The 16,340-nt window shown below is 38.2% G+C and overlaps 1 protein-coding gene across 9 annotated transcripts in view; it reads left to right on the top strand.

The window, feature by feature from the left end:
* Positions 1–16,340, top strand: part of NME8 (NME/NM23 family member 8) — an 82,777-nt gene that overhangs the window by 49,471 nt on the left and 16,966 nt on the right. For all 9 annotated transcript variants that reach the window (XM_027574094.2, XM_027574099.1, XM_027574096.1 and 6 more), the window contains one exon: positions 7,822–7,997. In XM_027574094.2, coding sequence (XP_027429895.1) covers positions 7,822–7,997 — 176 coding nt within the window. The remainder of the gene's footprint in view (positions 1–7,821; positions 7,998–16,340) is intronic.

The raw sequence follows: 16,340 nt of genomic DNA, 5'->3' as shown, positions 1-16,340 counted from the left end.
CCTGGGATCATAACCTGAGCCGAAGGCAGATGCCTAACCATTTGAGCCACCCAGGCACCCCATCTAAGAATGTACATTTTTTAAAGATTTTATTTATTTATGTAAGAGAGAGAGAGAGAGATCACAGAGGGAGAAGCAGCCTCCCACTGACAGGGAGCCCGATGTGGGACTCGATCCCAGGGCCCCAGTATCATAACCTGAGCTGAAGGCAGATGCTTAACTGACTGAGCCCCCAGGTGCTCCCAAGAACACACATTTTTATGTTGGAGCCACAAATATTTCTTCCAGTCAATCTAAAAAACCATATATACAGTAAAGCTGGGATTTCCCTGAAAGTTTATGTCAAGAGGATTAGAAAGGGAAAAATGTGCCCTGTTTATCTTTCTAAAGCTGCGCCCACCAGTCTGGCCTCCCAGCCTGGGGCCCCAGGGGTAGATTGGGACCATGTGTAATTCCTGCTAGGTCTCTCTCCTCTCCTGTCTCCCCACATTCACTCCCACCTGCCCTGCATCCTAAAGACATCAGATGTACTCTTTCCCCTTTTTTACTTAAGGCAGTTAGTGGTTATAAATTGCTAAGAACTAAATGGTTGTATATTTGCACTAATGGGTTTTTAAATATTTGAAAATGAATATAAGTACCAGACAGAGTGTTGGTTTTATGCACTGCTATTTGTGCCTTTTATTCCTCGGAAGACTCAGAAAGTTCAGTTTACCACAAGAGTCATCAGAGCAATGCGTGGAACAAAGGTGGGCAAGCAGGAACCTGCTGAGAGGAGCTGAGTCTCGAGATTCCATGATGTATCTCTTCCCGATGGACAGCGCATCTTCATTGCGTTTTCTGGCAGGGCATCTCCAGAACTCCTTGTTGTCTTATTAATGTGTGTAGTGGCTTTTCTTGAGTAGCTATATCTGCTGGTTCCTACAGTGTGATACGTTTTAGGTAGCAGGGTGACCCTACGGTCATTAGTTCCAAGTTTTAAATGGGATTGAGGGGCTTAAAGTTAAGCCAGCTGCTGACAAAGGGCTTTGTGAACAGTAGTACTTATTTTTACAGTTTTAAGGGGGAATGATAGTCAGTGATCAGAGGGAAAGTTTGGGTGGGAAGCGTTCCACTTAAAAAGATACGAGACTTCATACCAGAACTTTTGAGCCATTAAAAAAATGTTCTGTGAAGCACACATTGATGCAGCTTGCATAACAGAAGTCAGCATTCCGCTTGTGCCATCTTTCTGGTGAGTCTGTGTCACATCCAACTTTGAAAAGCAGTTGTCTCTAGTTGTTGAATACTGACGCAATAAGATGAACAGTTTAGGCCATTGGCGGGGTGGGTGTGGAGTGAGATGTGTTAGTCTTGCTTTGGAAAAGTCTGCAGTATTTTCTTTCTGAACTTAGAGACTCCATTTGCCTTTGGCCCATGTTTATCCTGAGTAGTGGCCACAGGCAGGCAGCATGGAGTGGTGGGGAGCATGTTTGTCTGGGAATCTGTTTTCACAGCTCGTGTTCTGGAAGCAAAGCATAACAGGTGCCAAGCACTTCTACTGTTATCTTTTAAGTGAACCCAGAACCCAAAGGACCAAGGACATAAACTCTCATGAGTGATTTACATGTCTGTTCACTTTCTTTCTTTATGGCTACCTCTCCCCTACCTCAAAGCCTGCTCACCTTCCTCTCTGGGTGGTGGTGGGGCTGGTGGGTGAGGAAGAAAGGAAATTAAAAGCAGAGCAATTAGACTGGGAGCGGTAGGTGGCCCCTTCTGCGAACATGAGCAAAGCTCCCCTTCTTGGTCAGGGTGGTTGTCCCCACAGAGAAAAACTCACTGTGAACCCACATGGTCTGGGAAGACTTTCTGCATGTCAGCAGTAACCCACTGGACCCAGTGGCTGGCCAGGAGCAGGACGCAGGAAAACAGGGCACAGGCAGCCACAGTTTTCATCCAGATCCCAGATTTGTTCATGATGACTTTTGATCACAGTCTGTTATCCATTTGCATGTCTGTCTCCTTAATCCACCTGTGTATTAACTCAAAGGTCAGAGTCATTTATCTTTGCTTTCCAGTCATTCTACTGGAAGAGCAAGGTGTGGTTCTATTAGCTACATTGTCCAGAGTCAGATAAGTAGTGACTGGCAGTCTTCACTCACTCACCCATTCATTCTATTATGCATCCTTCCATTTATCTAGTATTTATTAAAGTCCTACTATGTGCCAAGCCCTGGGGATACAAAGATGGGAGGAAATGAAATGATCTCTAAAGTCCCTTTCAGCTCCAAATCTTTAAGACTGAGTGAAGATGTTAGTTCCTACCTCCTATAATATATTTCTCTCTCCATACAAAGTGTCTAATAACCCATTTATGTCTATACATGTCATAGCTATAGAGAGCAAGTTTTTCTTTTATAAAACTCTCATTTAAATTGAAGATAATAGATACAATTCCTAAAATAATCTTTAAAAGTATTTCTGGGATCAGAGCAGTCTGAATTCTGTACCTTTACTCTCTACTCCCATCTCCAGACCTTTCTTGCCTCTCTAGCATCAAAGGGAACCTGTGTTCATAAGCATCTGGCCATAGGTGTGACCTGGAGTTCTGTTGGTCCAGAACTAAGGAGAAGGGGAGGGCGGTGGTGTGGTGCTTTCTCCTCTGACAGCTTTGGGGAGTGCCTGAGCTCAATCACAGGGGACCAGAACCCCAGACAAACACCAGTCTTGGAAAGAACAAACAGACTTGTGACTCCCCAGGGCCAGGTTGATACTGGACTTCACTGGGCCTTCCTGACCTCCCTCTCCCCCAAAAGCCCAAGATGGAGCTGAGCAGAATTACCAAAATTGCCTGCCTTTGAGGACCAGTTCTATAAGGGCTCTTAACCATTTGTTCCCACAGGGGAATGACAGCTTGCTTACTTGTAGCCTAGAGGCCATTTTTGTCTTTCAGCTGTAGGGTTTCCAACACCTAGCATACCAAAAATGAGATGTAAGCCCCAATAAACCAACCAAGAAAAATGACGATCCACCTCAAGGAGACTAGCAGCCAGAGAAAGGAAGATCTACACAAAAATCAAAACATAAGCCCAGTGAAAAAGAACTGCTAGGGCTGGAAAAATCTTTAAGTAAAATAATAGTAATACTATTACTACTAATAATAATATATAATGCTCGAGACTAATAATAATATATAACTAGTAATAATATATACCTACTACTACTAATGCTTGAGATTCAAGTGCTACACACGCATAAAAAGAGACTTTCAAATTTGAACTATAAAATAGTGATTTGAACTCTAAATTCAGTGGAGAATTAGTGTGATAGTTGTTTGAGACTTGAATTAATGACTTGGAAAATCAGATGAAAGAAATAGCTTAGAGTACAGAAATAAAATGAGACAGACGTCATGAGAGCAAGAGAATAAGAAATGTGGAGACTATACTGGGAAAACCAGTGTGCTAGTAAGAAAAATTCCATACAGAGAAGAAAGAACAGATGAACAAGCTATATTTTGACAAAGAATAGGGAAATATATTCCCTGAAATGAAGAAATAAATGCATCTGCCAATTGAAAGGGCTTCCAGTGGCCCAGCCTCAACTGATGTGCACAAACACAGACACGGGAATATCCTGGGAAAAAAACACTGTATGCCATTTCCAGAGAGAAAGAACAGGCAGTGATGTGCTCAGGATGTTTGACGCCCCAAGCAGATAATTTTCTTAACACCCCTCTCCTCTATATAATAATATTATTTTTAGTACTAATTATTGAACAAGGCAAATAATGGCCAGGAAAAAAATTAATAGTGAAAATTGACCTTTGTGAAACATATAAAAGAAAAAAGAGAATATTCTAATACCAAAAATGAAACAAGTAATAGGTTAATACTGTTTAATTATATGAATGTATTTTCTAAGAAAGGAAAAAAAGCATTCATAGTTATATATATATTAGTCTATCACAGAAATAAGGTGCAAATTTTGTTTGTAAGCCTTAAATTTTGAAGATTTGTCAATGGCATTCTCAAAATTGATCTTTACTATATATTCATGTTTAAGAGTTACATAAAATTCCTGTTTCACAATAAATTCCAGAAATTATATTCTGCCAATAGCTTTGTTATTTTAGTATTGATTCTTACATGCAGAGTACAAGCTAGAGTATGCTTTATTAAAGGTAAGGAATAAAAATATGCAAACTGGTACCCTACACATATATTATTAAAATTTAACACTAACCACAGGAATTATTTAGATTGTAGACAAATGATATGTTTCAAGGAGGAGTAATTTATCACTAACATTGTTTAGAATTGAGGGTACATGGTGATGCTAAAAAACAGCCCAACTTTTAGTTTAAAATTGGTTTAAAATTTGTTAGAGACAGTGTATCCCCCAGTGACTTGCACTTCAAATGATCCCCTTCCAGCCACTGCATGTTTGGCAGTAACTGACAACAAGTTCCTTACAAGGGAAAATTCTCTGACTGGCATGGGACTTGTCATAGACCACTGAGAGAAACAGCAGATCCCCTGCATCCTAATGAAGCCAGGATATCCTATACCTGGAGAAGCAAAGGAAGATGCTCGGGGATATGCTTAGGAATATATCACCTGAAAAATATTTGAGGGAAGACTTGACCAAACAAAAAATGAAAAGAGATACTTCAATATGAGGGGGAAAAGGGAAGGGAAATGGTTTTCCTCAGAGTGGAGAGAGGAAAGCTGAAATGAAGAAGAAACACAGTATTTTAAGGTTCTTTTTTGAGTTTACAGAAGTGGGAATGGATGGGATGTTAGAGCTAAGAAATAGTGTGCCAGAATGCTAAGACATATTTGGAACATATGTTTTTGGTTCCGGAAGCAGATAAAAGACAGTGAATGTTAGTGCGGTGGATAAGTATAATAGAACCTCTACATTACCAAGGGGAAAACATGGAATGGATAGCAACTTGCTCAGACCAGCACAGCAAAATAGGGGAAAGAAAAAAAGAAGAAAGTACAATTTAAAATAAATTTAAAATAAATAGTGTATATATAAAGTTAAGATGGAAGGAAGGTAGTTAAGTATATGGCTAAATATGAAAAGGTTAATTATCCCACTAAATACAGAGATTACAATTAAGGTTAAGGTAAAAAAAAAACTACATTAAAAACCATTATAGTAACAATGGATCATCAGTGGGTACTAAAGAATCATCAATGGGTACTAAAGCCATTGCGTGAAAAATACATACAGTTTCAAATAATATCCTCACAGATTTCTTTTTATTTACAAGGTGGAAATTGTAGCTTTCCAGTGGAGAAAACAGGAAGAGAGAGGAGAAAACTCTCTCCAGAGGAGAAAACCACATTAATACCATCAACAATGGGAAAAACTTAAATCGTGTACATCATATTGTGATGTATGAAGGATACAGGATCACTTATAGAATATTCCTGCCAAAGATTCATATTCTGAAATTAATAGGAAACTGCTGGTCTGTCCAATAGTTTGAAACCATCCTACATGAGGAACAATCTGCAAAACAGCTAACCTGGACTCTTCAAAATGTCAATATCATGAAAGATGAAAAGGCTGAGGCCTTGTTAGAGATTAAAGGAGACCAGGGATATAGGACAGTTACAGACAATATGTGGTCCAGGATTAGGAAAAATTACTATTGATGGGGCAGTATTGTAAGATTGGTGAAATTTAAATATGAACTATTTATGAGATAATAGTTTTATATCAATGTAAACTTTCCTGAAATATTTAGGAGGGTGAATGTTTAAAATATCTGCAGCCTGCTCTTAAATGGTTCAGTCAACATACACAACACACCCACACACACACACACACACACACACACACACACACACACACACACACACACACACACACACACACACACACACACGGCGGGAGAGAGGGATGAGAGGGACAGAGAGAGAAGAAATGTGGCAAAATGTTAACAGTTGGTGAATCTAGAGTTCATTATCCTTGTCTTGCAACTTTTCTGTCAATTAAAATTTTTTTCAAAATAAGGTTTCAAAAACTGCACTCATCTATATTCTGTTCAAAAGAAACACACAAGAGAAATAAAATAAAAATAAAGGATGGCAAAAAAGTATAGCCAGGCAAAATAAATTATTAGAATTGAACATTTAAAGTGCTAAACTGGGGTGCCTGGCTGGCGCAGTCGGTTGAGCATCTGATTCTTGGCTTCAGCTCAGGTCATGATCTCAGTGTTGTGGGATCGAGCCCTGTGTAAGGCTCCGTGCTTTGTGTTGAGTCTGCTTGAGATCCTCTTCCTCTGCCCCTCCCCCTGTGCACGCACGCTCTCTCTCTCAATCTTTCTCTCTCTGAAATAAATAAATAAATCTTTAAAAAAAAGTGCTGAACTTAATAAAGAAGGACATGATGTTGAAATCAACATTTATGAAGAAGATATAGTAGTCTAAAAGTGCTCTGATATAATTATATATACAATATAAATATACATAGCCTTAAATCCCACAAATACATTTTCTTTCTTACAAAGAAAGCCTTAATACATTTTTTAAAATTAGGATTTCACCACATGCATTTGCAGATTATAATCCAATAAAATTCAAAATAAACAATAAAGAGATGACCAAGATGTCTTATGTATTTGCAAAAACATGTGCTCCTACATAACCCTTGACTCAATGACAACCTTAAAAGGAAAGGTAGAAACTACCTGGAAAGCTTTATATAAAGGAAAGAGAAACTTTTTTTTTTTTTTTAAGAGAGGGAGAGAGGTGGGGGAGGGCAAAGGGAGAGGGAGAGAGAAAATTGTTTTTTATTATTTAAATTCAATTAATTAACACACAGTGTATTTTTAGTTTCAGAGGTGGAGTTCAGTGATTCATCAGTCTTACATAATACGCCATGCTCATCACATCACTTGTCCTCCTTAATGCCCAGCACCCAGTTACCCCATCCCCTCAACCCCCTCCCCTCCAGCAACCCTCAGTTTGTTTCCTATGGTTAAGAGTTTCTTATGGTTTGTCTCCCTCTCTGATTTCGTGTTGTTTTATTTTTCTCTCACTTGCCCTATGATACTCTGTTTTGTTTCTTAAATGCCACATATGAATGAGCTCATATGATAATTGTCTTTCTCTGATTGACTTATTTCACTTAGCATAATACCCTCTAGTTCCATCGACGTCTTTGCAAATGGCAAGATTTCTTTTTTTTTTTTTCTTGATGGCTGAGTAGTATTTCGTTGTATATGTATACCATATCTTCTTTATCCGTTCATCTGTTGATGGGCATCTGGGCTCTTTCCATAGTTTGGCTATTGTGGACATTTCTGCTATAAACATTGGGGTGCAGGTGCCCCTTCGGATCACTACATTTGTATCTTTGGGGTAAATACCCAGTACTGCAATTACTGAGTCATAGGGTAGGGGAGAGAGAGAATCTTAAGCAGGCTCCATACCCAGCCAGAGCCTGATGCAAGGCTTGATCTCACAGCTCTAAGACCATGACCTGAGCCAAAATCAAGGGTCAGGCACTTAACCAACTGAGCTACCCCAGTGCCCCAAGAAAAACATTTTTTAGCCATATTTTATGTTGGTCTTCTTTATCCTCCCATGAAGTCAAGCATACATGATTTCATGTAATTGATTTTTGGATTGGTTCAACAAAAAGCTGAATTAAATACATACTCTTTGATTTGACAGAAAAAATACAACTTATCTTTTGATGACATTCAATTTTTATTTGTTTTATTAAACCACAAAATATTTGTGAACTTACCAGTTTTAATTTTCTGTCATGGTTATTAAGCTTCAGTTTATAATAATCTTATATTTTGGATTTCTACAGCTTAGAAGAATATCTGGAAAGACAACATATATCTCAGTTTTGTGATGTTGAAGAAAATATAACTGATGTTAACTGCTTTATTGATATGTTCTTCCCTGATTTTAAAAATATGAAAAACCTCAAATTAGAAAAGATCCTGGCATTACTTCGACCAGCTCTCTTTCAAGAAAAGAAAGGTAAGAAATAAATATAAATACACCCTAGTATAATTACATTAAATATATTATTTTAAAATATAACATTGAAGAAAAAAAGCACCTATTTCTTTTTTCTTTTCTTTTCTTTTTTTTACATTTTCACTATATGAAATTTAATTCATTAGTTCCACACACTCTTGCAATTTCCACCTTATGCACAATAGATTTTTCTGTAAGTATTATTCCTTGCTTGCTAAGATGAGATCTAGAAGAAAGATATAGAAAGGGAAAACAAACGACATTGTTTTGGCAAAAAATTTGAGAACTAATGTTGATCTTACGGTTGCCAATATTTTGCTAAAATTCTCATATTCTTTTTTTTTAAATTTTTTTATTGTTATGTTAATCACCATACATTACATCATTAGTTTTTGATGTAGTGTTCCATGATTCATTGTTTGTGCATAACACCCAGTGCTCCACGCAGAATGTGCCCTCTTTAATACCCATCACCAGGCTAACCCATCCCCCCACCCTCCTCCCCTCTAGAACCCTCAGTTTATTTTTCAGAGTCCATCCTCTCTCATGGTTCGTCTCCCCCTCCAACTTACTCCCCTTCATTCTTCCCCTCCTGCTATCTTCTTCTTTTTCTTTTCTCTTAACATATCTTGCATTATTTGTTTCAGAAGGACAGATCTGTGATTCAACAGTCTTGCACAATTCACAGTGCTCACCATAGCACATACCCTCCCCAATGTCTATCACCCAGCCACCCCATCCCTCCCATGCCCCACCACTCCAGCAACCCTCCGTTTGTTTCCTGAGATTAAGAATTCCTCATATCAGTGAGGTCATATGATACATGTCTTTCTCTGATTGACTTATTTCACTCAGCATAACACCCTCCAGTTCCAGCCACGTCGTTGCAAATGGCAAGATCTCATTCCTTTTGATGGCTGCGTAATATTCCATTGTGTATATATACCACATCTGCTTTATCTGTCCATCTGTCGATGGACATCTTGGCTCTTTCCACAGTTTGGCTATTGTGGACATTGCTGCTATAAACATTGGGGTGCGCGTACCCCTTCAGATCCCTACATTTGTATCTTTGGGGTAAATACCCAGTAGTGCAATTGCTGGATTGTATAGTAGCTCTCTTTTCAGCTCCATACTGTTTTCCAGAGGGGTTGCACCAGCTTGCATTCCCACCAACAGTGTAGGAGGGTTCCCCTTTCTCCGCATCCCCGCCAACATCTGTCATTTCCTGACTTGTTAATTCTAGCCATTCCGACTGGTGTGAGGTGGTATCTCATGGAGGTTTTGATTTGGATTTCCCTGATGCCAAGTGATGTTGAGCACTTTTTCATGTGTCTGTTGGCCATTTGGATGTCTTCTTTGGAAAAATGTCTGTTCATGTCTTCTGCCCGTTTCTTGATTGGATTATTTGTTCTTTGGGAGTTGAGTTAGATAAGTTCTTTATAGATTTTGGATACTAGCCCTTTATCTGATATGTCGCTTGCAAATATTTTCTCCCATTCTGTTGGTTGTCTTTTGGTTTTGTAGACTGTTTCTTTTGCGGTGCAAAAGCTTTTTATCTTGATGAAATCCCAATAGTTCATTTTTGCCCTTGCTTCCCTTGCCTTTGGCGATGTTTCTAGGAAGAAGTTGCTGCGGCTGAGGTCGAAGAGGTTGCTGCCTGTGTTCTCCTTTAGGATGTTGATGGACTCCTGTCTCACATTTAGGGCTTTCAACCATTTGGAGTCTATTTTTGTGTGTGGTGTAAGGAAATGGTCCAGTTTCATTCTTTTGCATGTGGCTGTCCAATTCTCCCAATACCATTTGTTGAAGAGACTATCTTTTTTCCATTGGACATTCTTTCCTGCTTTGTCAAAGATTAGTTGACCATAGAGTTGAGGGTCCATTTCTGCGCTCTCGTTTCTGTTCCATTGATCGATGTGTCTGTTTTTGTGCCAGTACCGTACTGTCTTGATGATGACAGCTTTGTAATAGAGCTGGAAGTCCGGAATTGTGATGCCGCCAGCTTTGCTTTCCTTTTTCAAGGTTCCTCTGGCTATGCGGGGTCTCTTCTGGTTCCATACAAATTTTAGGATTATTTGTTCCATTTCTTTGAAAAAAGTGGATGGTATTTTGATGGGGATTGCATTGAATGTGTAGATTGCTCTAGGTAGCATTGACATCTTCACAATGTTTGTTCTTCCAATCCATGAGCATGGAATGTTTTTCCATTTCTTTGTGTCTTCCTCAATTTCTTTCATGAGTATTTTATAGTTTTCTGAGTACAGATCCTTTGCTCTTTGGTTAAATTTATTCCTAGGTATCTTGTGGTTTTGGGAGCAATTGTAAATGGGATCAACTCCTTGATTTGTCTCTCTTCTGTCTTGTTGTTTGTGTATAGGAATGCCACTGATTTCTGTGCATTGATTTTATATCCTGCTACTTTACTGAATTCCTGTATGGGTTCTAGCAGTTTTGGGATGGAGTCTTTTGGGTTTTCCACATACAGTATCATATCATCTGCAAAGAGTGAGAGTTTGACTTCCTCTTTGCCGATTTGGATGCCTTTGATTTCTTTTTGTTGTCTGATTGCTGTGGCTACGACTTCTAATAATATGTTGAATAGCAGTGGTGATAGTGGACATCCCTGCCGCGTTCCTGACCTTAGGGGAAAAGCTCTCAGCTTTTCCCCAATGAGAATGATATTCGCTGTAGGTTTTTCATAGATGGCTTTTATGATATTGAGGTATGTACCCTCTATCCCTATACTCTGAAGAGTTTTGATCAAGAAAGGATGCTGTACTTTGTCAAATGCTTTTTCTGCATCTATTGAGAGGATCATATGATTCTTGTTCTTTCTTTTGTTAATGTATTGTATCACGTTGATTGATTTGCGGATGTTGAACCAGCCTTGCAGCCCAGGGATAAATCCCACTTGGTCACGGTGAATAATCCTTTTAATGTACTGTTGGACCCTATTGGCTAGTATTTTGGTGAGAATTTTTGCATCAATGTTCATCAAGGATATTGGTCTGTAGTTCTCCTTTTTGATGGGGTCTTTGTCTGGTTTTGGGATCAAGGTAATGCTGGCCTCATAAAATGCGTTTGGAAGTTTCCCTTCCATTTCTATTTTTTGGAAAAGTTTCAGGAGAATAGGTATTAATTCTTCTTTAAATGTCTGGTAAAATTCCCCTGGGAAGCCATCTGGCCCTGGGCTTTTGTTTGTTGGGAGATTTTTGATGACTGCTTCAATTTCCTTAGTGGTTATAGGTCTGTTCAGGTTTTCTATTTCTTCCTGGTTCAATTTTGGTAGTTGATACATCTCTAGGAATGCACCCATTTCTTCCAGGTTATTTAATTTGCTGGCATAGAGTTGCTCATCATATGTTCCTATAATTGTTTGTATTTCTTTGGTGTTGGTTGTGATCTCTCTTCTTTCATTCATGATTTTGTTGATTTGGGTCATTTCTCTTTTCTTTTTGATCAGTCTGGCCAGGGGTTTATCAATCTTGTTAATTCTTTCAAAGAACCAGCTCCTAGTTTCGTTGATCTGTTCTACTGTTCTTTTGGTTCTAGTTCATTGATTTCTGCTCTGATCTTTATTATTTCTCTTCTCCTGCTGGGTTTAGGCTTTCTTTGCTGTTTTTTCTCTAGCTCCTTTAGGTGTAGGGTTAGGTTGTGTATTTGAGACCTTTCTTGTTTCTTGAGAAAGGCTTGTATTGCTATATACTTTCCTCTCAGGACTGCCTGTGCTGTATCCCAAAGATTTTGAACAGTTGTGTTTTCATTTTCATTGGTTTCCATGAATTTTTTAATTCTTCTTTAATTTCCTGGTTGACCCATTCATTCTTTAGTAGGATGCTCTTTAGCCTCCATGTATTTGAGTTCTTTCCGACTTTCCTCTTGTGATGGAGTTCTAGTTTCAAAGCATTGTGTTCTGAAAATATGCAGGGAATAATCCCAATATTTTGGTACCGTTTGACACCTGATTTGTGACCTAGGATGTGATCAATTCTGGAGAATGTTCCATGGGCACTAGAGAAGAATGTGTATTCCGTTGCTTTGGGATGGAATGTTCTGAATATGTCTGTGAAGTCCATTTGGTCCAGTGTGTCATTTAAAGTCTTTATTTCCTTGTTGATCTTTTGCTTAGATGATCTGTCCATTTCAGTGAGGGGGGGTGTTAAAGTCCCCCACTATTATTGTATTGTTGTCAATGTGTTTCTTCGCTTTTGTTATTAATTGCCTTATAAAATTGGCTGCTCCCATGTTCGGGGCATAGATATTTACAATTGTTAGATCTTCTTGTTGGATAGACCCTTTAAGTAGGATATAGTGTTCTTCTTCATCTCTTATTACAGTCTTTGTTTTAAAATCTAGTTTGTCTGATATAAGGATTGCCACCCCAGCTTTCTTTTGGTGTCCATTAGCATGGTAAATGGTTTTCCACCCCCTCACTTTCAATCTGGGGGTGTCTTTGGGTCTAAAATGAGTCTCCTGCAGACAGCATATTGATGGGTCTTGTTTTTTAATCCAATCTGATAGCCTGTGTCTTTTGATTGGGGCATTGAGCCCATTTACATTCAGGGTAACTATTGAAGGATATGAATTTAGTGCCATTGTATTGCCTGTAGGTGACTGTTACTGTATGTTGTCTGTGTTCCTTTCTGCTCTATGCTGCTTTTAGGCTCTCTCTTTGCTTAGAGGACCCCTTTCAATATTTCTTGGAGGGCTGGTTTTGTGTTTGCAAATTCCTTTAGTTTTTGTTTGTCCTGGAAGCTTTTTATCTCTCCTTCAATTTTCATTGAGAGCCTAGCTGGATATAGTATTCTTGGCTGCATATTTTTCTCGTTTAGTGCTCTGAAGATATCATGCCAGTCCTTTCTGGCCTGCCAGGTCTCTGTGGATAGGTCTGTTGCCAATCTAATATTGCTACCATTGTAGGTTACATATCTCTTCTCCCGAGCTGCTTTCAGCATTTTCTCTTTGTCTCTGAGACTCGTAAGTTTTACTATTAGATGTCGGGGTGTTGACCTATTTTTATTGATTTTGAGAGGGGTTCTCTGTGCCTCCTGGATTTTGATGCCTGTTTCCTTCCTCACATTAGGGAAGTTCTCTGCTATTATTTGCTCCAATATACCTTCTGCCCCTCTCTCTCTTCCTTCTTCTTCTGGGATCCCAATTATTCTAATGTTGTTTCATCTTATGGTATTGCTTATCTCTCGAATTCTGCCCTCGTGATCCAGTAGTTGTTTGTCTCTCTTTTTCTCAGCTTCTTTATTTTCCATCATTTGGTCTTCTATATTGCTGATTCTCTCTTCTGCCTCATTTATCCTAGCAGTTAGTGCCCCCATTTTTGATTGCACTTCATTAATAGCCTTTTTGATTTCGACTTGGTTAGATTTTTGTTCTTTTATTTCTCCAGAAATGGTTTCTCTAATAACTTCCATGCTTTTTTCTAGCCCAGCTAGTATCTTTAAAGTCATGATTCTGAACTCTAGGTCCGACATCACACTAATGTCCTTATTGATTAGGTCCCTGGCAGATGGTACTACCTCTTGTTCTTTTTGTTGAGGTGATTTTTTTCGTCTTGTCATTTTTGGACATAAGTTTTCAAGTCTATTGGCTAAATACCTAGGAGCATGATTACCGGATTTTATGGTTCAACTATGTTTAGCTTTGTAAGAAACTGCCAAAATGCCTTTCCAAATGGTTGTATCATTTTCCATTCCAAACAGCAATGAATGAGAATTCCTGTTGCTCCACATCCTTGTCAACATTTGGTATTTTAAATTTTTTTTCCTGTTCTAATGGGCATATAATTTATCTCATTTTTTAATTTACAGTTCCCTGTAACTCAACAAATTGCCGCATCATTTCATATGCTAACTTGCCATCTCTATATCTGCTTTGGTGAGGTGTCTTTTCAGATCTTATGCGCATTTCTTTTTTTTTTTTTTTAAGATTTTTTTATTTGATGGAGAGCAAGAGAGCACAAGCAGGAGGAGCGACAGGCAGAGGGAGAGAGAGAAGGAGGCTCCCTGCGGAGCAGGGAGCCCAACATGGGGCTTGATCCCAGGACCCCAGGATCAAGACCTGAGCGGAAGGCAGATGCTTAACCCATGGAGCTACCCAGGCATCTCTTTATGCCCATTTCTTAATTGAGTTGTCTACTTATTGTTGAATTGTAAGAGTTCTTTGTAAATTTTGAATATAATCCTTTATATAAATGTGGTTTGCAAATATTTTTCCAGGTTTTGGGCTCTGTGTTTTTTTTTTTAGCAGTCTTTTTCACAGAAAAATTTTTATTTTTAAAATATAGTCCAACTTACCAGTTTTTTGTTTTGGATTCTTCTTTTAGTGTTGTATCTAAAAAAATCATTTCCAAACCCAAGGTCACCTAGATTTTCTCCTCTGTTATCTTCTAGAAAGTTTACGATTTTGTGTTTTAAGTTTAGGTCCACAATCCAGTTGAGCTAATTTTTGTGAAAGGTGTAAGTTCTGTCTAGAGTAATTTTTTTTTTTTTTTGCAGGGGGGATGCCTCATTGCTCCAGCACCATTTGTTGAAAAGACAGTCATTGCTCTACCGCATTGCCTTTGCTTATCTGTCATAGATCGGTTGAGTATATTTATGTGGGTTTTTTTCTGGGTTCTCTATTATGTTTCGTGGATCTTTGTGTCTGTTTTTTACCAGTTCCATGCTTTCTTGATTACTGTAGCTTTATATAGTAAGGTAGAATCAGTCCTCCAACATGGTTCTTCTCCTTCAATATTGAGTTGACTATTCTGGGTCTTTTGCCTTTCCTTGTAAACTTTAGAATCAGTGGAACTGACATCTTAACACTATTGAGCCTTCCTATCCATGAATAATGCCTATGTGTACATTTATTTAGATCTCTGATCCCTTTCACCAGTTTTGTAGTTCTATCTATTTATCTGTCTATCTATCATCTATCATCATCATCTATCTATCATCTAATCTCTCTATCATCTATCAGGTTTTTATTTAAATTCCAGTTAGTTAACATACAGTGTACAATATAGTGAATCAACACTTCCATACAATACCTGGTGCTCATCACAACAAGCACATTCATTAATCTCGATTCCCCATTCCACCCATCCTCCCATCCCCCTCCCCTCTGGTAACCATCAGTCTGTTCTCTACAATTAAGAGTCTGTTTCTTGGTTTGCCTCTCTTTTTCTTCCCCTATGATTGTTTGTTTTGTTTCTTAAATTCCACATATGAGTGAAATCGTATGGTATTTGTCTTTCTCTGACTGCCTATTCCTTATTTAGACCCTATACAGATTTTGTTGGAGTTCTACCCATGTATTTCATTTTTTGTGTGCTTGTGTAAATGGTATTGTTTTAAATTTCAAATTACAATGTTCATTGCTGGTATATAGGAAAGTAATTGACTTCTTTATATTAATTTTAACTTGCAACTTTGCTATAGTAGTCTTTTATTGTTTCCAGGAGTTTTGTTGTTATTGTTTCTTTGGGATTTTCCACATAGACACTGATGTCACTAGAAAACAGACAGTTTTATTTTCTCCGTCCAAATCTATATACTCTTTTATTTCCTTTTCTTGTGTTATTTCAAACTAGCTAGGTTTTCCAGGATGATGTCAAATAGGAATGGCAAGAGGGGATATCATTGCCTTCTTTCCAGTCTTAGAGACAAAGCATCCAGTTTTTCTCCTTAAGTATGATGTTAGCAATAGGATTTTTGTACATGTTCTTTAGTAAGTTGAGGAACCCTCTATTCCTAGTTTGCTGAGTTTTAATCATGAATTGTTGTTGGATGGTTGCCTGGGTGGCTCAGTCAGTTAAGTGTCTGCCTTCTGTGATCGAGCCCCATGGTGGACTCCCTGCTCAGCAGAAAGTCTGTTTCTCCTTCTCTCTCTGCCTCTCCCCCTGCTTGTGCTCTCTCTCTCTCTGTGTCAAATAAATAAATAAATAAATAAATAAATAAATAAATAATCAAATCTTAAAAAAAAAAGAATGGCTGTTGGATTTGTCTTATGCTTTTCCTGTATCTATTGAGAGGATCATATGATTTTTCTTCTTTAGCATATTAATGTGCAAATTATGTTCATTGGTTTTCAAATGTTGAACTAGACTTGTATGCCTGGAACAAATCCTGCTTTGCTGTAGTGTATCCTTTTTTGTACATTATTAGATTTGGTTGATAATATTTTGTTGAGATTTTTTTCCATAGTTCATGAGAGTATCTTATGTGACAGCTGGTGCGTGTTTCCACTTCCCACCCTTTTCCAGCACGCCTAAGAATACTTGAAATATGCAACAGACACATTCTGGCTAATCCATTTGCTAGCACTTTTACTACAAAGTCCTTA

Source organism: Zalophus californianus, chromosome 12 (assembly GCF_009762305.2).
Source record: "Zalophus californianus isolate mZalCal1 chromosome 12, mZalCal1.pri.v2, whole genome shotgun sequence".
Classification (NCBI taxonomy): Eukaryota; Metazoa; Chordata; class Mammalia; order Carnivora; family Otariidae; genus Zalophus; species Zalophus californianus.
Note: the sequence above shows the minus strand (reverse complement) of the source record. Positions and strands in the feature narration are given on the sequence as shown.